General features: G+C 40.7%; 2 protein-coding genes across 5 annotated transcripts; both read right to left on the bottom strand.

Annotated features, from left to right (window-relative positions):
- zdhhc5b (zDHHC palmitoyltransferase 5b) lies at positions 1-15,825 on the bottom strand. Of its 3 annotated transcripts, none has more exons than XM_008420313.3 (12): positions 15,686-15,825; positions 12,255-13,581; positions 10,275-10,396; positions 9,880-10,037; positions 8,820-8,992; positions 8,583-8,685; positions 8,384-8,475; positions 8,074-8,206; positions 7,631-7,739; positions 7,221-7,327; positions 4,397-5,331; positions 1-2,977 (listed from the first exon to the last, which is right to left on the bottom strand). In XM_008420313.3, exons 2-12 carry the CDS (start codon positions 12,401-12,403, stop codon positions 2,872-2,874), a joined length of 2,187 nt encoding a protein of 728 aa, XP_008418535.1. In that variant the 5' UTR covers positions 12,404-13,581; positions 15,686-15,825; the 3' UTR covers positions 1-2,871. The 3 variants fall into 3 exon arrangements, 2 of the variants coding, with proteins under 2 accessions (XP_008418535.1, XP_081467648.1); XM_081611522.1 differs by lacking the exon at positions 15,686-15,825 and adding an exon at positions 15,499-15,626; XR_001776995.2 differs by having other exon boundaries at positions 2,774-2,977; positions 4,291-5,331.
- A 730-nt stretch (positions 15,826-16,555) lies between these two features.
- clp1 (cleavage factor polyribonucleotide kinase subunit 1) lies at positions 16,556-21,159 on the bottom strand. 2 transcript variants are annotated; one of them, XM_008420309.3, is made up of 6 exons: positions 21,023-21,159; positions 20,313-20,587; positions 19,962-20,069; positions 19,765-19,884; positions 18,850-18,987; positions 16,556-18,768 (listed from the first exon to the last, which is right to left on the bottom strand). In XM_008420309.3, exons 2-6 carry the CDS (start codon positions 20,583-20,585, stop codon positions 18,082-18,084), a joined length of 1,326 nt encoding a protein of 441 aa, XP_008418531.1. In that variant the 5' UTR covers positions 20,586-20,587; positions 21,023-21,159; the 3' UTR covers positions 16,556-18,081. The 2 variants fall into 2 exon arrangements, with proteins under 2 accessions (XP_008418531.1, XP_008418532.1); XM_008420310.3 differs by having other exon boundaries at positions 20,313-20,591; positions 21,023-21,129.
- Positions 21,160-21,848: the final 689 nt, after the last annotated feature.

Here is a 21,848-nt window from a genome sequence, read left to right as displayed (position 1 = left end):
TTTTTTTATTTAAACAGTTTGACCTTTTATTCTGAGAAGACATCTTCTTAAAAATTCTTTATAAGGCCATTTTGGAAATGTATCTCATATACTCACTACAGATATTTGTGAAACTCATTCCATCCGTCACAACCCACAATATCAATATTTAATCTCACGTAGAAGTATACTTGCTACTCGCGCATATTGTCCAGATTGTGAACCTTGGCCGATGCGGTGAGAAGTAACGCAGGTTTGTGCCATTAACGATGTTGGTTTCTGTCACCCGCATGTGAGCATGGTGGGAATTGACAATCACACAAGAATGCACGCAAGTGAAGCAGTCAGCATGGCCAAGAACAGAAGAAAAAAATTTTTTTTAAATCACATGCACACTAAAGATGTAGCCTGGTTGGGTTGGAAACTCACAACACAGTTGTTTGGGTCAGTTCATACTCATGTGCTTAAAGCGTTCATTTCCCTCCTAAAGATGTGCCACGTTCACGCCGCTTCGACATTCTACTCTAAACACTGCTATGGGCCTGGAACAGAAAACAATTTAATAAATTAAAAACTCTGTGATGCCCAAACCAGAACGACAAACACATCTCCCTTCATCTAATCATATTTTTTTTAAGAGTAAAAATAAATGAGCCAATCAATGAGATCAAAGTCACTTTTCAAGCTGGAGTCACCATTAGGCATGGGCTGGTCGACTTTATGAAGGTAAACCAATGTTTTAAACAGCAACCTCCTTAAAACTGGTAAAATTCTTTCCCATTTATCTAGTCAACCATCTGTTGCTGTGCATTAGATGGATGGTCAGCTGGCTGAAAGATGGCTATACAATATTTTCCAACTTCTAGGAAAAATGCACGTCGCTGTTTGGAGACATTTACATTCTTAAACATGAAGTGTTGCGTGCTTTTAAGGAAACCAAAAACTACAGAGCTCAGAGCAGAACGTCTTTAAAGCAGCAGGCTAGCTACCTGAGCAGACAGCCTGAATAATTTATATTAAGCTTGTTAAGACTGAGTGTTACTCTCTGAAGGGAAGAAAGGTTGAAAACTTATTATATTCTGCACAAAATGCTCATTTACTAGAGAACAAATACTTTATTGAGAGGGAGTTTTATCAAACCCTTAAACCTTAAAATGTATTAATTTTTAGCAGCATGTTTCTTTTGAATGTAAATAATATTTTTGGGGGGAAAATTCCAACCTCAATGACTTGGGCACATTACTGAAGATCAATCACCAAAATACTACTAAAAACATACAAAAAGCTGAATAAAAATTGTATGGTTTAAGAAATACTTTTGTAATTTTTGACATTTTTAAGATGTGAATAAACACTGCTAATTTTCCATTACTTTTTTATTTTATGAAATTAGCCTGTCTCATTTCATACCAGAAACAAATGTCTCAAGTCAAATAAAAATAATTTTCACTTTAAATCTGCCAGGGGTATGAATAATTTGCAGGTTAAGTGTGTATTAAAATCAAAGCAACTAAAATAATTGTTTTTCAGTTTAAAATAAAGCAAATAATATCAAATTGTATACATCTGTTTGAAGTAGTAATACTGTGACACCTGTAGCTTATGTTATAACGTTAGAACCTCATACCAGCCCATGCCTAATCACTACGAATGGTCAATCAAAGTAACAACAAAAAAAAGCAAGTCAGTCTCTCTTTGCTCCATTTAGTGGCACCTTGCATAAACATTTCAATATAAAGATGTTCAGACTATTCTGCTGAAACTGACTAAATTAGTGCAGATTATTCTGTCTGGTGAAATAAATAAGCCCTTCCCTTTCTGCCCACTATTTGGCTAAACATCCGTTAAAAAGTATATGGTCGCTAGCATTCAAAACTAATTGACAGTCTACAGAAAAGGGAAAATGAAATAAAACAAAAAACACTAAAAAGACATATGACGATCTTAAAGCTACAGACAGAGTTTGCATAATGCTTCTAGCATAAACATTACAAGCGTACATTCCACAACGATGCTTGTGCTGCGACTGTGGGGATATTAGAATTTCTCTGTGGCTTTCTTAAAAAATTATTCTGATTATTTGCCACACCTGGTGTCCAGCAAGGATCATCTCCATCTTTGGATGTCAAAAAAAAAAAATAAAAAAATCCATCAAGAGTTTGCAGGTGGCTGATGCAGCCATCAAATATAAAGAAGTCACAAAAAAGAAAACAGGCAACTGATCTGAAATAGCTTTCATGATTAATTACATACAGTACATCTGCCACCATTATCTTCAATATCTGACATTTTCTCTCTATAATAATCTGTTTTTTTTTTTACATTTATATAAAATGATATTTAAAAAAAAAAATACAAAACTTAAATGATACTGTTTATAGCTTGGACTCATCCATCTATGTGTGGTCCGTTCAAGATGTTTCTTTTGGTCAATTCCTTTTAAAATTTAACATCAGCTTTCCTTAAAATGTGTTGGACACTTTTGTCAATACTTTGTCTTAACGTAGCAAAGCAACATAAACAGATCATGGAATAGGTATGCGTGTTTGATAGACATATCTGTACCCAGCCGTAATGATACAAGTCACATCAGTCTATGGCTCACAAAGTGGCAAAAATGGAGAGAGCTGATCCAGCGAGAGATGAATCAGCATCCCTGGTTTCTCTTTGTTCAAACCTGAAAGGCTGGCGGAGAAGATTGGCCCGTGCCATTACAAAGATAAAACAAGTACCAGACAAGCCATTTCCTGGAGTCCACAGCAGAAGAACCGTTCCTCAGAGGCGTTCAGTCATGAATAATATCCAGCTACGGTTAAGAGGCAAGTGCAAGATGTGACTTTTTTTTTTTTTTATCCCCCATCCTCGTCACAGATCACTCGGGACTGTCGTCACTCAAACCGATATCTCGTACGTGGTCCCTCCAACGCCGGTTACCTTCTTCACCCCACCCACCAGTTTGGATGTGGTGTGATTGGCCAAGGCTGGGCGAGAGGTGGATCTGATTGGACGTTCATTCAGAGGCGAAGGTTGAAAAGAGAAAAGAGAAAGAAAGAGGTGAGAAGCTTGGCTTATGAATTCACAAAACATTCAAACAGCAAATTATGTTGCTCCACCAAACCACTTATAATACACGTGATGATCAAAAATGCCTTGCAAAAGTATTTAAACCCCTTGAAAACCACAAACTTTAATGTATTTTAGTGAGATTTTAAGTAACAGACCAACATGTATTCATGTACTTTTAGTCTGTTTCCTGTAAATAAAAATGAAAAGGTCGAACCCTATAATCTAATTCGTAAATACAGTCCACCTGTGTGTAATTTAAACTAATAAAATTAGCTCTTCAGTTTGTTAGAGAACATTAAATAGCAAACAGCAATCAAGTCAGGGAGACGTTTAAAGTCAGGCTATGTTACTAAATGATATTCCTACTGGGGCTGGGAGAGACGACTTAAAAATAAAATCTGATTTGATAATCAGAGATGCAGCCAAGATGGCACACAGTAACTCTGGGACTCATGCAGCAGTAATGCTTTTCGCAGGCTTGGAGAGGGAAGATGATTAGAGGTGATGGGAAGTCTGATGGAGATAAAACTGTTGGAGAAAAATGACTTGAGACTTTCACTTTCCAGTAGGACAACCACCGTAAACATAGCCAGAGCTACAATGTTTGGATTAAAAGTATATTTGTGTGTTAGAATGGCCCAGTCATAACCCAAAAATAGAGTAAAATGATGATTTGTTGCAAGGCTTAAAAATGAATGCTCAGAGAAACTCAAATTTGAGATGTTTTTATCAGGTGGAAAGGACAGAAATAATCCAACGTATCTGCAGCGAAAGGCGGTTCTACAAAATATTGACTCAAAGGGGGTAAAAACAGATGCATGCCACACTTTTCAGATTTTTGTTTGTAAAAAAAAAAAAAAAAATGTTGAAAACCATGCGTCGATTTTCTAACACTTCACAGTTGTACACGGCTTTGTGATGGTCTAATCAGTTAGAATCCTGATAAAATACACTGAAGTTGTAACATGATCAAGTGTGAAAACATTCAAGGCGTGTGGCGTCTTTTGCAAGGCACGGCGTATTTTGTGAGTAAAGACAACAGAATGTCCCAATGGACCACAGGACAGGAAAGAAACCAGTAGAACAACACATGCTGTGAGATCAACAAAATATACTGGCATGCTGCAAATATCAAACTGCAGATTCCAACTACTGAAAGAAAATCACGTTTCCGAAAACACACCCAATCAGCTACAACAATTACACACTGAATGTAAACTATGTAGGAGGAGAAGGAAGACTCACACAGATCAGGAAGGAAGAGACAGGCTGACACAAACCGGGAAAGAAAAACAGTAGAGAAAGGAGAAGAGTGGCAGGCTGACGACTCTGGTGACGGATCACTACTCACTGTGGAGCCTGTTGCCCTCCTCCAACTCCTCCCCCCCCCAGCATAGCGCCCGCCCCCACAGGCCGGGACTTGTGCTGAGACCCCGTCTCCCCTATGTGAGCCGGGGACTTGGTGAGGGAGAGGCCGCGGGGCGGTGGGGACACAGGGGGGTCTAGTGAGCGAGCCCCGGGGGAAGAGGATGAGGAGGAAGGGTTGCGGGGGATTCGGGAAGTCAGGTCCTGGTTGTGATGTAGCAGGTGGCGGGCTTCAGGAGCCCCGGGGGAGGAGGACGGGGGTGAGCTGACAGCACGCAGGTAGGCCCTATGGGGGGAGGAGAAAGTGGTAGAGCCCTGGAGCAGCTGCCCCTCCCTCTGCTGAGCGATCTGAGCTGAGAGGAAGGGCGACGTGTAGCCCTGCAGCGGGCCGCCGGGCGGCGCCACCCCGGGCCGCCCGCCTCCCGCCGTCGACAGGAAGGGAACGTGAGGCTTCTGTGGCGACAGCTCATGGGCAGCGGACTCAAACTCCGGGCTCTCGGATGGCGTCAGGAGGCTGTCGTAGGACAGGCTGCCATTCCGAGGCGTCTGATTGGCTAGGCTTTTGTAGCTGGTGTCTGTGGTGCCCTCCGATTGGAGCGTGGCCAGCGGGTTATGAACAGTCTGAGCAGAGCGCAGGCTGGACGAGCGCGAGCCGCCCGTGGACAGAACCAGCGAAGATGGGTAGGAGGTGTAGGAGCGCCCAGCCAGGGAGTAACCTGACACGCCCCCTGACACCACACCAGCCATCCCTCCGGGGCCCCCAGGGCCCTCACCCCTGTCCCCTCCCCCTCTGCGCACCCCTACACCTCTTCCCACCACTGTGGCCCCGTCCAGGCTGCTGGGCTCCGAGCGGTAGCTAGGCTGGCGACTGGACTGAAGGATGGAGGGCGACGGGGAGTCAAGACTCTCCCCGCGGGTCATCTGAGGAGAGGAGAGAGAGGAGAGGAGGAGAAAAAGACCACAGGCAGAGAGGGAGAGAGGCGAGGAAGAGATGACAGGGGGCAGAATGATGAAAATTTCCATCTAAGCTCAGAAAGAATAAAGAAAGTACAGGTGCATCTCAATAAATTCAAAGATCAGGTAATTTCAGTAATTTGACCCAAACATGTATTCCTGGGTAATTATGTGCACCATTTCTGATCATTTTGATTTTGGCGGCTCACAGCTAGCCTGGTCATTGTCTTCCGACAAAATTCAAATCTCACTTCACTGCTCCGTCTGGATTTCTCCCATTCAAGGGGATTCCCTCCAGTAGAATTTTTGACCGGACCAATCAGTGAAGGAGATTTTGTGAATGATTTTATGCGCTGCTTTAAAACTAAAGTTTATCTGTAGTTTTAGCGACGGCAGCGGAGGAAGTGAAAGACGTCGTTCCGTCCATGTTGGCCATGCTTCCAAATATTGAATTAACATCGACAGTCGCCTGGTTTGGATCAGCACTTCTCTCTCCGCAGTGGAGGATGGTTACTTACAGTGCAGGCAATTTCTGCAAGTATCAAACTGCAACATTAAATACGTCTTGGACAAACGCTAGTCATTGGATGAGCAGATCCCGCCTCCAGGAAGCAATCGTTTCTCTATAGAAATGTTAGATTATGGTTCATACAGTCATAGGGAAGACTGGTGACTTGACAGCTGTCCAACAGACTCTGCACAATAGAGATAAACCACAAAACAGTGTGGCTGAAAAAATTGCTATATCCAAGACATTGATGGAAAGTTGAGTGGAAGAACCAAGTGTAGTTTAAAAATTGTGATAACAGCAGCCTGGGGAAGATTATAAATCAAAGGAAAGTAAAGATTTAGGGTTTAAACGGTAACTGGAGTCACTTCTTAAGAAGCCACAACCACAGCCGCTGTTTTCAGGGATTGAACTACAACTGTTGCAATTCCTAGACTAAGACATGTGTAGGCGTGTCGCACAACAACAAATTTTGCTGGGTTATAAATCGTCCCAGAAATTATTGTAATAAAATCGTGTTGAGACCATTTTCAAGTAAGGGTAATTTGTTCAAAATGAGCTCTGACAAAGCGTAATTACATATGATAAACTGAACTTTAAGGAGTTAATTAGCTGAAAGCCATAATCATCAAAATGAACAAAAATTATCACTGTGTATAACAAAAACAAGAGCGATACTTTAAAAAAAAAATTATTACAATAGGAGTTAAACTTTTAATAATGTAATTTATTGAGATGTACCTGTAAAGAGGCTTTGCACAGATTGTAAAAAGACAAGAGTGGTGGGGAGCATTGGATGCTTAACTGGTGCTCTACTCCATCATCACACTACTGAAGTAGAAACATTGACTGGTTTGAGACTCCGTGTGCAAACACATAAATGGAAATGCAAATACATATGAAAGACGAACTGCACATTCCAGTCAATGCAGTCTGAAGGGAGAGGGTAGATCCAGTCAAACACACACAGACAGCCAGGGGGATATACACACACACACGCACACACACCGAGACTTACTGCTCAACCGATGGCCACTGATCAATTTCAAGTAAAAACAAAAAGAAGGGCATTTATTTTACAAATGAAAGCAGAAGGCGGACACAACTGCCTCCACACCACTTGACACTTAAACAGGACAGCGCATTTTCTGCTCTACTGGTTTCCTTCTCATGCAACCAGCTGAAAACTGGAAAATTAGCTTTCTGTCAAATTTGAACACGTTTGTTTCTATTTAAAAGACCGTATCAAGAACTTCCCCCCCTTAGTTTCCTTCCCAGCATATAGTTGCAGTACTTACATGGCATGCTGTGAATAACCTACGTCACGGCTTTGAGTTTTTAAATGTACCTTGTTTGGATGTGTGACACCAGTGTGATTCTTCCCTGGGCTGCTGTAGGCTGGTCGGTACTTGTACATCGACGGCGTACGTGGAGCCTCTGACAACAAGCTGCTCGCTGCAACACAAAGAAGCAAAAGTCACACTTAAAGGCGCTGCAGGAAAGATCTGAAAACACACATTTATCCTAAAGAATCTTTGTTAACTCTTCCTTTTACACACATCAGGTGATTTATATCTCTGTACTTATTCTCTCTTATGCACTTTCAGGGCCAGAGTCATGGCAAACAATTTCAGTGCACTGAACATTACCTGTGCAGGTGAGGTTTCAGGTGGTATTACCCTACATTCCTCCATGCTAAGCAGGGGAAAAAAAAGAAAAGAAATTCCCCCAAATGTCTGAAGGGAATTTGCCTCCAACCTTCTGTGTCGGCACGGGGAAGACCAGGGTAACGAAAATCTGGCTTCGGAGGAGGTGGAGGCTCTATGTCAGCTGACTGGCTCTCCATCTGATCCAGACTGCTCTTAGACTGGAGGAAACACAGTTAGTTGTTAGAGGCACATAAACTTATAGAGAAGTGAATAAAAAACACAGTGATGAGGCTTCTGAAAGTATAAACTCCTGGTCTAGTATCTAGTACAAGATTTATCTTTAAAATGTCTAAAATGTCTGTCAAGTCAGGTCTGACTGATAATATTTGCTTTCACTAAAATGGGAAGGAAAAAAACCCATAAAGTGTTTTTCAAACACAAAATGTAAGAGCAGCAGGCATGCCTGCTTACAGAGTGTTTTCTGTCTCATAAAAACGCATCTTAATAAATATTAGCTGTGCGTTTAGGAAAGCCAACGCGTGCATGACTCACCCTGCTGCTGTGTCGGTCATTCTGGATCCCGTTGTCCAGAACCTTAGCTTCTAGCTGAGCCTCAGTAAGAGACGGTCTAAGAAACGGTGGTTGTACTTCCATTGTCTGACGGTTCCACCACCGGCCCATGTACCTATAACACACACAAACAGATATTTAAGCATCATTTATTAGAAACTATGCTGCAAGAAGTGTTCACAGGCAATTCCCACACTCATATTCCAGAAACTAAACACAGTTGAAAACAAAAAGAAAAGGATTGAAAATGGATGCAGAAAATGGAAGAGCAAATACGAGGAAGAGTGCTGACCTTGGCGCCAGCGGGCTGCAGAGAACATGTGAAATATTCCTCCAGCAACCCTTGGTGAAAGGGTTAACACCTCCTCTGAACTTCCCCGTCACCTGCAGCAGGAGAGAAACACATGTGCCTGCTCAAATGGGTTTCAAATGTTTGAAGGAAAAAAGTAGGCAGGGAGAGGAAAAGATGACCACTAAGCACTTTCTTGTACCTGTTCATTAGTGGTCCTACCACGGGCCACCAACACTATGTGGAACCCAGTCAGGCCAGCAACTGGGACAAAAAACAGACCAGCAACACACATCACAGCCATACTGGTAAAAAGGGTTAAGGAGATTTTTAGAAATGCAGAGAAATGAACCAAAAAGAAGAAGAAAGTAAATGAAAAGCAATTAAAGTAGTCTCATTCTGCACTTTTATGGCTTCAAAATAACCACTTAAAGGATACGTAACAGCAGCGTGCGGCGTGTCGAGCTGCTGGCGGTGATGCAGGACGTACACCAAGCCGAAGCCAAACACGTCCATTATGTGAGTGGTTAAAGACAGTAAAAACAAGAAGAAATAGCGATAATTCCTTCGGCCAATACAGTTGTTCACCCAGGGACAATGGTGGTCAAAATCCTGGGAGGGAAAAAAAAAAAGATACCATTCAAAGTAAATATACAGCTTAGAAGGAAGGAGGATACAAAACAAGGGGAGTTATGAAATTATAGACACACTCAGCCTCCACTTCTCACATCGACTATCAAGAACATGACAGATATCTGGAGTTTATAAAAACCAGCTATGAAATGGGGATTCAATATCAAAATTAATGAATTAATGCACAAATTACTTTAAAGGACATGCATGCAACGCCTTGAGAAAGTACCTCCATCCTTTTATGTTTTGTGTTTAGTTGGGAGTAGTGTGTGAATGGTTGTTTTAACTGTGTCTTTGTCTGCTGGTGACCTGTCCAGGGTGAACCAACCTCACCTTTCACCCAATGACTGCTGGAGACAGGCAGCACTTCCACCATGACCAGACAGCAATAAGTAGTGGTAGACAATGGATGAATTTTCTTGGGATTTTATGGTTGTTTTTTTTTTACAATCACAAAAATTTTAAAAAAGTGTGGCATATTTTATATTAGGTTTCTCTGATTCTGATACACCTAAATAAAACCCACTTGCCTTCAAATGTAACCTAACACAAAATGCAGACAGGGGTGATCAGCTTTGATCACAACAAATATCTGCAAAGCATTCACTCAAAGGGACTGAATGTTTACACAGGCCCAAATTGTTGGCCGTTTTTTTCTTCTTCCACAATAATGCAAAACTTTGCATTCTGTACTTCTTTAAGGAACTAGTGTGTGAGGCAGCTTGACTAAAGAGAAAGAGATAAACAACAAATGCCAAATTAATTTAAAAGTGAAACCAAAAGTGCAATCTTATTTAAAGAGCCGAAATATTTCAAAAAGTTGGGTGAATGTCTTTATGTGAACTTGCACGTGTTGGTGTGCGTACCTCCACACAGTTGTCACAGACAGAGCAGTGTGAGCAGCGGGGCGGGCGGTAGAAGCGGCAGGTCGAGCACCACTTCATTCGCACCTGGATGCTTCGGATCTCAACCGTCTTATAGAGAGGAGCACGGAAATCGTCCTCTTTGTCCTCGTCTTCCTCGGCTGCAAACGCGAAACATGCAAAACAAACTGTAAGCACAACATTTGTTTAAATGAAGGCGTGCTGCTCAGCAGGACAACGTCTGAAAGGACAGAGGCCGCTGAAGACCAGAACTCCGGCTCCACATCATGCTGCTCCAGTGAGTCACAGCAACATTTGCAATGACTTATGTTGTGCATCATGCTCTGAAAGCATTGCAGCATTTGCATGTGTGCACACACTGGCTGCCACATCCTTACCTCTGGGGAAGACTCCAGGATCCATGAATGTAGCCATGCAAAAGTTGGCAAGTGTGAAAAGGAAGATAACAGCGATGTAGATGGGAATTACACCGGAGATGTACTCCGATAACCATGGGGACCTGGAGAAGACATTCAGGGGGGGGGAGAGAAAGGAACATTGCTGAAATATATTCAGGTTTCTAGATCATCATAAAGACAAAGAAAATGCTCTTTTCACACCCCATCAGCATCTGATGAGGAGTCTTTGAGAAAGGCAATTTAACTCCCAAACACCTCCGCTGAGACTGCAGAGGGACTAAATTTATACCGCATGCAGAGCTCAGAGGTGTGACAGTGTGAAACCGTGGGAGTGTCGCTGAACAGATGGCTATAGTGGTCTGTCAATTCTCTCTCTGAATAAATGAAAGTTACAACCCACAAAAATAGCAACTTTTAATTCTACATGATGTGTTTCAGATACAGGGGCATCTTAACGAAGAAGTATCTTTGGCTTACACAGTCATGGGGAAGACTTGACTAAACAGATGTTCTGCCACATAAAGTCATTGCTACAGAAGGCCAATAGCATAGAGCAGTAACTAATCATATAAAGGGAAAGTTGAGTGATGCGGTTGGGAAAACAGCAGGAATAAATAGAGTATTGCAAGGACTGTGAAGTAAGGCAGACTCAAGAGTTCAAGGGAGATTAAAAAGGTGTGGATTGTGGCTGCAGCAAGTGATTCAAGAGCCAAAACACAAATAAATGCAGGACACAGCGTACAACTACTCACTTCTTCTGTTTGAAACTCCTAAATGAGAAAAACTGCCAGAAGAGTGGTATGTTGGTTAAAGAAAAAAAAAAGCCTCAACTGCTATTCAGTGGTCCAAACTCCTCTTTACAGATCAAAATAAATTTTGCCTTTCAACATCCCAGAGTTTGGAGGAAAAGTTGAGAGGCATGAATCCACAATGTTTGAGGTTCAGTGGGAAGTTTCCACAGTCAGAGATAATTTGTGGAGTAACACAATGTGCTGGTGTCGGTCCACCGTATTTTATTAAGTCAAAAACCAGATCATCATCTCACTGGATGTGTCAGAGCACTTTATGCTTCCCTCAGCTGCAAAGCTTTATGAAGGACTTAACAATTATCAACACCACTAATACTTGGTTTCATGACGGAGCAGCTATCAAAGCTGAGAAGGTATCGTCAAGAGGAAAACGACAGACGTTAAACTCAACATGGCAAATGAGCTGAAAGTCGTCTTTAAATCAACACTTCAGCAGAGGAACCGGTTCATCCAAAAGGAAGCCTGACCAAGAATGGAGTGCAAATACCAACACATATTGGTTTCCATGAACTTTTAGCCATATTCTTAGAAATCGAAAGAAATAAAAGCTTGAAAAATATCATCCTATGATGTAACTAATCTGTACAGCAGGAGTATTACTTTGTGATTTGAATTACTAAATAAATTCACTTCAAAATAATCAATAAATCAATTAATCACATGATAAATTAAAACAAACTCCATTCCCATTGGCATAATTTATCGTTTCTCTTTTATTTCTCCTTCTACCAAAAACTGGATGATAAAAGTCTTCAGTTTGGTGCTTTGGGCTCAACTAGACCTTTTCTTGAAGGACAATTTACAAAGACTTCAAAATTAATTTTATTTTTTGTTTTGTTAATTTATTTTGGATAATTAAAACGTCTTCCAGTTCCAGTGTTAAATGTTCATTAGAATTTAAAGTTTACCGCTTTTTTTAGAATGTGCTCCTTACATTATTATTTTTGCCATTACCATTATATAACTTAAAAATGGTCTCAAAACAACAATATTGTTTAGCGCAATAACTTCTGGAACAATTTATTGTCCAGCAAAATGTGTTATTGTGACAGGCTTAATTAACATAAACCTGTAAAAAGATTAATCTTTTTTAAAATCACAACAGCTTTTATATGTAAAAAAAAAAAAAAAAAAAAGAATAAATACTCACGTGAAGCAAAAGAAGAGGGTCGTGGACCCAACCAGGAAAGTTATGGCTGCAGACACGGGCACATATCGGCTGGGGCGAAACGGACGGGGAGGAGCAGAAGCTGGGCCCCCTACCCCTCCCCCAACCACCCCACCACTGAAACTGGGCATCAGTGACGGAGAGAGGGGAGGAAGAAGAGAGGGAGGTAGATATTGACTGTCTACCTACTCTAAAGGGGAGGTTACAGGTCAAAATGATGATGTAGGTATTTAAGAGGCGGGGCCATGGCTACAACTCTATGCAAAGCAGAAATTGAGTGGAGACATGAGGGATTCTCCGTGTGCACACTTCCAATGTCTCCTGGCTGAGATATAAAACAGTTTTCAAAACAGCAACACACACGACTTGGATGTGCACAGCTTCTTTTAGATAATTAATTTGAATGCATACATTTAATTTCTATACAAGAGCAAAATAATACAAAAATATATGTATGCAATTCATAAATATTACCGAGTATGGCTTTAATGTATCTGTATTTGGTGCAATAATGCAACAATATAAACACTGCTGTGCATATATGAAAATAGGGCAAAAACTCAAGCACAAAACCAAAACAGGTGCAGTGTTTTGTTAAATGTCGCTGTGCTTGAGTTTTGATTATCAGAGGATAACAGTATAAAAAGAAAACAAAATGAAAAGAGGTAGTCCATCAGACAGAGAGCAGAAGCACGTGGAGGAGAACAAGTAGAGAGGATTGAGCACAGCAGCTGCTGATGACTTCTTCCCAAGAGAGCTTATTTAGGCACTGGGTGGGTGGAAGAAACTGAGGATGGCAGCAGGAGGGACACTTCTGACATTTCCAACTCAGTCAGAAGGAAGAACCAGCTGAAACAAATCCACTTGTAAGCCAGGTGTGGGAAGCTTCAAAACAAAAGTCCAGGTGTTTTTCTGTTTTTTTTTTAAGTTGTCAAAAAAAAGTGTTAACCAGTTAATGTCCTTGTGTTTAAAGGCTTTTAAAAAGGTAAAAAATAATAATAATAAATCATCCAAAAAGAGCCTGTTTCAGTTTTCACTTGGTCTGCTGATACAATGGCAGAATCAACTCATTCCATAAAGAAGCCCAATGGAGCTCAGCAAGGTGCCACTGTGCTTGCTTTGGGATGGGTGTAGCAGGGACCTTTCCCACCTCCAGCTTCTCTGCAGAACGCTCTCCTCTCTCATTCTGCATCCCTTAAGGAAAGTCACACACAGCGTCACGTAGATGGACACATGCCAGCCCTCTTCTTTTTATTGGTTCCAGCTCCTTCTTCATGCCCTGGCGCTGTGGATTAACTGCTGGAGGTACCTGAAGCAACATGAATGCAAAACATTAGAAAACTATCAACATGTAAGTGCAAAAAGCAAAACACAAATTATCCATATAATTACAGCTCTGACAAATAGTAAATTAGCTGATGCTGTTTGCTGGCAGGATTGCACAAAAACTGCTTGACTTGCATTCCTGAATTTATGTTTTGGAGTCGCTTTCCAGTTTTCAGACTTTCCCCAATCTTACTACATATTAAAAATGGAAATAAGAGATTATTCCCAGAATGTTTGAAAAACAGTAGAAATATTTTTTCTTTACCTTGTTTCATCACTGAGGACCTGTACTATTAACTATTAGAGAGACCACTGAAACTATCCAATATGAGTATAAAATACAAATAACTGATGCATTAAACTCTATAGCATGCTAGGAATGGACAGTGGTTCACAAAGTATTCAGATCCCTCAAACTTGTCCACTTTTTGTCACATTACAGCCACAAACGTTCATGAGTTCATGTGACAGAAAAACCCAAAGTAGTGCATATTTGAGTTGTGTAAACTGGATACATAGTTCCAATACTTTTACTCATAAAAATATGAAAAGGGTTTCGTGAATTCTTATTCATCCCCATTTACTCCTTATCCCTAATTAAAACACAACCAAATACATTTAAAAGTTATCTTGTCAGAACAGCCAAGTCCACTTATGAGTTATTTATTTAAAATCAGTAAAAATTGAGCTATTCTGTGAAGGGCCACAGCGAGAAGAGAATCTTTAACAACAACGTTTAGTTGTCTCCACACAAAGTTGGCCTTTATGGACGAGTGACGAGATGAAAACACTTGCTGGGAAAAAAAAATCCACACGATGTTTAGGAAACTCATCTCTGGTCAGGTGAGATCACAACTACAACTTTCTGGGGCAGGGATACGACACAGTGCATGGAAAAGAAAAATAATAACAGTTTCTTTCCAATTCATATTAATGCAACTTTGTTTTGGTCCAGTCACAAAAAATGTCCCTCAAAATAATAATAATAATAATAATAATAATAATAATAAAAAACATTATGTGGAAACAAATGTGCTTAAGTTCAAGAGGTGTTAGCACTTTTACACAGAGCCGTGCAATCTAGCAAAGTTTATTTAGTTGTAGGGAAAGATTGGTTTCACTCTGATTTCACAATAGTCTGACTGACACAAATTACTACTCCAGTACTTTTCACCATTCCTCAGAAAGTTGTTAAACTGCCGGCTGTCGGCCAGCTGTTAACGTCAATGCCCTCAGGCGGCAAAAGGAAAACACCTCCCGATACTGGAAATGCAAAACACCCCTATGACACACACACATATATCATGCTCATTTATTTCATATCCAGAAGAAAAACTTGTCCGTGATGTATGAGCCAACCGCAAACAGATCCGCTGCTAACGGTGTAATCTGATAGTCTGATGGACACACCCCTCTGTCCAACAATCATCTGTACTTGGTGGAAATAAGGAGCTGGAGCCCAGATACCGTCTCTTGTTGTTAATCATCTCATCTGACCCACAACAAATCCCCCCCCACCCAGACTATAATGGATGTTAATCCTAAAATCTCCGTGTCGAGCTTCGTCGGTCATGTCACTACTACCGCCTGCTCCATTAAGTGGCCGATTGAGTCCAGTCACCCCCCCAAACCGAAATCAGTTTCTGGTGTTTTGTTTGAAACTGCACAGAAGATGTTTAAAACGTATGAAACAATGAGGCAGAACAAAACGTGAAAAGGAGGAAGGCCAGGCGAGCAGGATTCAGTGAAGTCAACTAACGTTACCCATAGTCTGCTCTCAGCGCAGATTCTCGTAAAAAATAAAAAATAACACAAATACTACTCCTTTGAACAATCACTGTTTCGGGTTTCATTTCAAGTGAGTAATAACAACAGTAATAGAAACATCGCAATTACTCACAGGCTCTTTTTACCCAACCTCGAAAGTTTTTTTGCGACACTGCTCAGTCTTTTACCACAGCTACTGAAGTGAGCTAGCGTCAGTTCTCTGACTAGCTTCACGGCGAGAAGCTTTCATTGAAGATTCGAGGGGCAAATATAGAGACTTTTACCCGAACAGTGGCTAAAGACAACAGCTAAACACGTACCCTAATGTCGACGTGTAGAGTTGTCTTCTCTGTGGTGCGTGTGGGTCGTTTTAGTCCTCTTTGAGTTAGCCACAAGCAAACTACTTAGCCGCTTTCTAGGCCGACATCGGAATCCAGGAACTGGCCTGTCGTTTCCCAGGTTGGACGAACAGCCAATCAGAAGCAGAGGGGGCGTGGCCTCCGGGAAAAACGACAGCATACGTTTTTAATAGTAAAGGAATAACTACAGTGTGAAACTTTTTAATCAAGGACAATGTTAAGCACTGGAGGTAAAATTAAAATATGGGGACAATATTTAACATCCTGGACAACTTTAAACATTGGAGATAACACATTGGGGATCACATTGTCCCTGATGTTTCATATTGCCTCTTTTTCTGTCATCTCAAAGGAATCTTCATGTCAAATCTCCACATTCAAGAACAAACTCCAAGGATTTTCTGGATTTCTTCATTTTTTATTTTAACAGATTGCGAGATCAATCCTGTAAAGAAATCAAAATGGTCATGTAATAACTTCTGGGACAATTTATTGTCCAGCAAAATTTATGTTGACTGTCACAATAAGTTTTGCTGGATGATAAATTGTCTGAGAAGTTATGGCCATAAACTGTAAAACGGTAATGAGACAGTATCAACTAATACAATGGCTATAACATAGTGATGTAAGGACACATTCTCAAAGATCAAACTTTAAAAACCCAACTGAGAAGAAAGAAGCTGAGTGGAGGACCAAAGGGAAGAAGCCCTCTTTGTTCTCAAACTTTAAATTCAAGTGAACATTTAACGTTGGAACTGGAAGAAATTTAAAATATCCTAAATAAATAAACAAACAGAAACTACAAAACAAAAGGGATTATGAAGTCTCTGGTTTCAACTCAACCTTTTATTTTTAAAGAACAATTTTGGTTACAAAGCACCAGACTAAAGACTTTATTTATGCAGTTTTTTGGTAGAAACAGAGTAACAAATACAAATGAAAATTGAGGATAGTAAGGCGACAACAGGACAGGTGCAGGTTCCTTAGAAACTAAACTTTTTGTTTTCTCAGTTATTTTTCTCTCTACTGAAGCTACACCGGATCTGATGTTCTGATTAGCTGTGGTTGCTTCCTGGAAAAGGGCATTGGCTGACATGACGCTGCCATCACCTAACCAATCTCCCTCTCCTTTTCGTTTCCATGAACATGGAAAGTTCTCCTGATCAGTTGACCTGTTGTCGTCTCTGCTCCGTCTTCTCTCACCTCCAGTCGGTCATGGCAGATGGCTGCTGGTGCTGAGCCCGGTTCTGGTACCGCGTCGTGGGAGATCAGAAAATATCATTTTTAATCCAGGTCTCAAAGTTCATGAGTATCAGACCGAGAGTTTCGTGTCTCCGTGCAGCCAGGTGATAGCCGCATCTTTTTAAAACGCTCACGCAGAAGTTGTGTCATGTTTATATATGACGGAGCTTATATATAACAAAAATGGTGCCATTCACCAGATTTGACATTTTCCAGTCCAAACACAGGGTAAACCTGTAAAACCTGCCCAACTTCAAAGAAACAGTATGAATCTAAACAAACTCATGTTAATAGCACTATATGTTTTATTCATAATCTATTTCTAATATATTTTTAGAATAATTTAGAAAAACAGCAAAATTTTATATTCATTTTTTATAATGTAGGACTGAAGATTTTTTTTTTTAAGTTTTCAAAATTTACATTTTTCTAAGAAAAAACTAACAGTTTTAGAACAATTTAGAGAAACAGTAAAAATGCCTGAGTTGGTACATGTTTACACACCAAATATGAAATGCGCTCTTTTATATCATGCTCCAAAACATTTACCGCCATACTGGTAGTGTTGCTACTGGTAAGAACCAAACAGGTTGGTGTCCTTTGCAGCACTAAAGACATACATGTCTGGATGAGGAAAACACAAAATGCTGGCCATTCCTCCCATTTCATACACAAACTTAACAGGTACAAAAAATAATCTACATGACTTCACTTAAATGTGATATAATCTAATAATTTTCAGGATTTAGTAAATTAGCAATCAATTAGGATACACTACATGATGAGCTTATGGAATTGGAGGCATAGAAGCAAGCTGCTTCATTTTTAAATAAAAGTATAATTAACACACAGGGTTTCTCAAAGTTAAAATGTATTTGTACAAGAGAGAAGAAAAGACATTCTATGAAACGGATTATCAAGAAAAATATTCCAGCACCTATAAATGGCAACAAGAAAAATTTGCACAGTGCAAACAATAAAAGGAAGGTATAATTTAACTAATTTTAATTCCATCTTGTTCTCTTTAAAGTTCTTGCAAAGCACCTAGAAAGAAAAAAAGTGCTCACAAATACGATCATCACTTCATCCCACGTCCTCTTCTCCAACATGTGGCTTCATTTCATGTCCATAAAGCGGATGTCCATGATGAGCAGCGTGTGTCTGGGCAGTGGTCTGGGTGCAGGTGACAGCACTTTCATCACCTGCGCCTGAGTGTCAACGTTTGTGACCACAATGAATCCGCAGACGGGGCTCTCCACGATGCTCTTCCTGGCGTCTTCGTCTCCGTCGTCGACGCTGCTCACACTCAGCACGTGATACGTCAGGTCCCTCCCTGGAGTCACCGGCACCAGTTTCAGCTGCGTGTCGTCCTGAGACATTCCCAGTGGCAGGCAGGAGTCCGGGATGGACGGCGCCCCGATCTTGTAGATGCGAACATCCGAGAATCGCACTTCAAAAGAGAAAGGGAAGAAGGACAGCGCGCGGAAGCCGTAGAAGTACTCGCGGATCTTTTCATCCCGAGTCTCCCGCCGGCACTCCTTGGAGCGCTCCACCACTCCTCCGGACTTTGGCAGCAGCACAACGCGCACAAAGTGCGGCAGGTCCCGTTTGAGTTCATTGTATAGCCTCTCATGGTCCAGCACAAGCACCACGTCCACCTGGAAGGTGGAGGCACAGTGGACCAGCGCCTGGTACCCAGAACCCTTCACCCAGCCACAGGTGTTGATGATGCAGCCGCCAACGCTGGCCTTCCTGTTTACCTCACAGCGTTGAGAGAACACTTCGGCCAGGCACGATGTCAGCTATGAGATTAGATAAGAAAGTCAGACAAATACAAAACAAAACAACTTTACATCAGAAAAATGCAGAATCTTCCTTCATACCTTGTTGTAAAGTTTGATGTTGGTTCCAGGAGTCGTAGAGCCAAAGTGATAAACTAAAGGAGCCTGGACAGAGAAGCCCTCCTCCACGTCTGCAGGACGCTCAATGCACAGAGCTGATACTGTCCCTGGAACAGAAACCTGAGACAACACAATACGGTACACAGCTTAGTCCTCAGAACACCATAGGATGAGTCTTGCCATAGTCTTAAAATCACTGGAAATAAGGGAGAGTAACATAAGTCACATCAATTTATGGCTCCTGGGATTAACACACATTCACCTGGATACACATCAACAATAGCTGCACAGTAACAGGACTCATGCAACAGTGACATTAGTGTTACAGACTGCGAATGCAATACATCTAATCTTTCTTATTAGCCATTACAATGGATTCACCTCTCCCTGCAACCTTTAGCACCTTACAAGTTCAAGACTCATACAATAAAGCTGGTGTTATTTTTATTTCTTTATTATTTTCCAAGCGCCAAGCAATAATGGTGTGCCCAACAATATTGCATTTAGTTGTTTAGGAGGATTTTATTTGCCCTTTAAGCCCAGACTTCATATATATTTTGTTGGATAAGAAGCTAAACTTCATGGAGAGTTTTGGGCTCAACATGATTGAAAAGAGGGGAAGAAAAGGCTGATGAATATGTGGATTTACAACAATACAACAATACTTCAATAGCATTTCATTTCCACGCTTCCTAATATCAGCACCAGTAAAAAAATTCCTTAAAAGAAGTAGGTATTTCAAACATCCATATCACACTACATGTTATTTGTGTATTTCATCATTATTCATTTCACCGGAAACTGAGTAATAAAAAGTAAAGTTGTTGTCCTCTTACAGATCAACAACCATATAAGGTCATATAGACATTATAAAATGAAAAATGAAAAGGCTTGTACCCCACTCTGTCCAACATCCAGTTCCACCAGCGTAGGTCTCCTTCCAACTCTCACAGCATAGCTGAGAAGCAGCCGGCACACTGTGGACTTCCCCACGTCTGTAGGTCCCACTACCATCACCTGGAGAACAAGTATTTACTAGTCTTGTTGTCATTTTGTTCTGAAGCCTTTATGGAGAGATTCTTATTAAAACTTACCCTGGGCCCCCTCTCATTTTCCCGCTCAGCTTGTTTTCTCATCTGTTCCAGGGCAGCATGGGTGTTCAGGTAGAGCAGCATAGGAGTATCCTTGGACACATAGGCCACCTGCAGTGATAACATTTTTATAATCACACTAATTTAATTTATTAAGAAAACGTTGAGAAAAAACCTCAAGCAATTTCCAAGTAAGAGCGCAAATTTTAACCCAACTTCATAAATTGTTTCCGGATTCGCAACTACTGCACGACCCAAGTTTTATTCTTTAAAAAAAATAACATCGGTATTATTGTTTTATTGCAAATAAGAATACAAAATGAAAACTTTCAAACATCTACACAAGGCCCTTACCTCTGGCTTTCCATACAGATTCACACTGCAGCCCTGCCAAGTGAAAACAGCGATCTTGGAGCCTGGTCCGAAGGTGTACTTCTTGTTGCGGTTCAGCTCAGAGCCAAACACCTCTGCCATCCCCGTCAGGAGCTCCATCTCCACCTGATCCGCGGCCTCTCCGGCCTCCACCTCGAAGCGAAGCTCGGTCTCCTTCTCCAGGTCGAACCTGGTGCACACCTTCCCCGAAGACGATGCATCTTCACTGGTCTTTTCCACACCCTCTGCTGCCATCACTGTCTAGCAGAAATCACATTCCTTTCAGTAATTATCTTATATCGTTAGAAAACGCTTCATTCTGCATCAACAGAGAAAGGCTGTAATAGTTTTTGACAAGCTTTAGGAAAGGAATCACTTTGTGTTTTAGGTAAACGTGTCTTCCAAAGCAAAGTTACTTAAAATATGGAGCTATTAACTAACATACAAATATTTATCTATAGAAAGAGCGAGCAGATGCTGGAATACACGATACAACTTCGCATTGGGTTAAGATACAAAGAGAAAAACAGATGAAAGTAGAAAACAAACTAGCTCTCAGTTAGCATGCCGCTGCTAGTCTACAAAAAACAATCAAATAAAACCAGGAATGATAGCATACAAATGCTCCACATGACTCAAGTTTTCTCAATAGGGTGATTAATATGTTGCTTAATGTGCTGTGTAATACTCACACGTTAGATTTCAAACTTATTTTGGAGGACAGAAAAAAATAGTGCAGCTCTCATGAGGAACCACTGTCGCGTAATGATGATGTCACGCAAATAGTAGACATACATTTTTTAAATTACTGCCCCCCTGCGGACAGTATTACCTCTGCATTGTCCCATTTCTAAATAATTTTATTTAACTGCTTTATTGGACCATTTCATATAACCTGGGTTGTTCAAATAACCAAGAATTGTTCGCTTTACTGGAGCAGATGATCCAGAGGCTCCTTTTTTCCTCGAGTTAGTTACCTTTTTGAATTAAGTAATTTTTGGTGTTTACAAATGCTTGTTCCTACAAGAACAAACTGGAATACATTTTCTCCAGCTAGAAATACATACTTCCAATCATCTCTCTCATTTACAGTACACTAAGAAAACTAAAGAGCAAAATGCATTCAGGTTTTGGATCCCAGTGTGTAAGCTAGTAATGTTAGACATTTTCAACAATGACGGACAACACAAAATGCTATTTTGTGTTTTCCTATTTGGGTCTGTAGTTGTGCCAAATATGACCTGTTTTAGAACTGGTAATGAATAAGATGAAAGTCAATTTAGGGACAGCAACTCACATGTTTAGCCAGCTCTAACTAATTTTTAAAAATAAAATTACAGGACCAATGTTTTTCAAGTTATGGTTACTCTCCAAAAGAAAATTATCCAACCTTACTTTTTTGCAATGGCTTGGAAGAATTGTTAGGTTTGGCCTACCGCTCTTTGATTTATATTTTAGCATTGTCTCTCAAAATCATAATTAAGATGAAAACATATCAGAATATGAACGGTTTTACAT

The sequence above is a fragment of the Poecilia reticulata genome, chromosome 10 (genome assembly GCF_904066995.2).
Source record: "Poecilia reticulata chromosome 10, P_reticulata-male-v2, whole genome shotgun sequence".
In the NCBI taxonomy this organism is placed as follows: Eukaryota; Metazoa; Chordata; class Actinopteri; order Cyprinodontiformes; family Poeciliidae; genus Poecilia; species Poecilia reticulata.
This window is presented reverse-complemented; position numbering and strand designations above follow the sequence as displayed.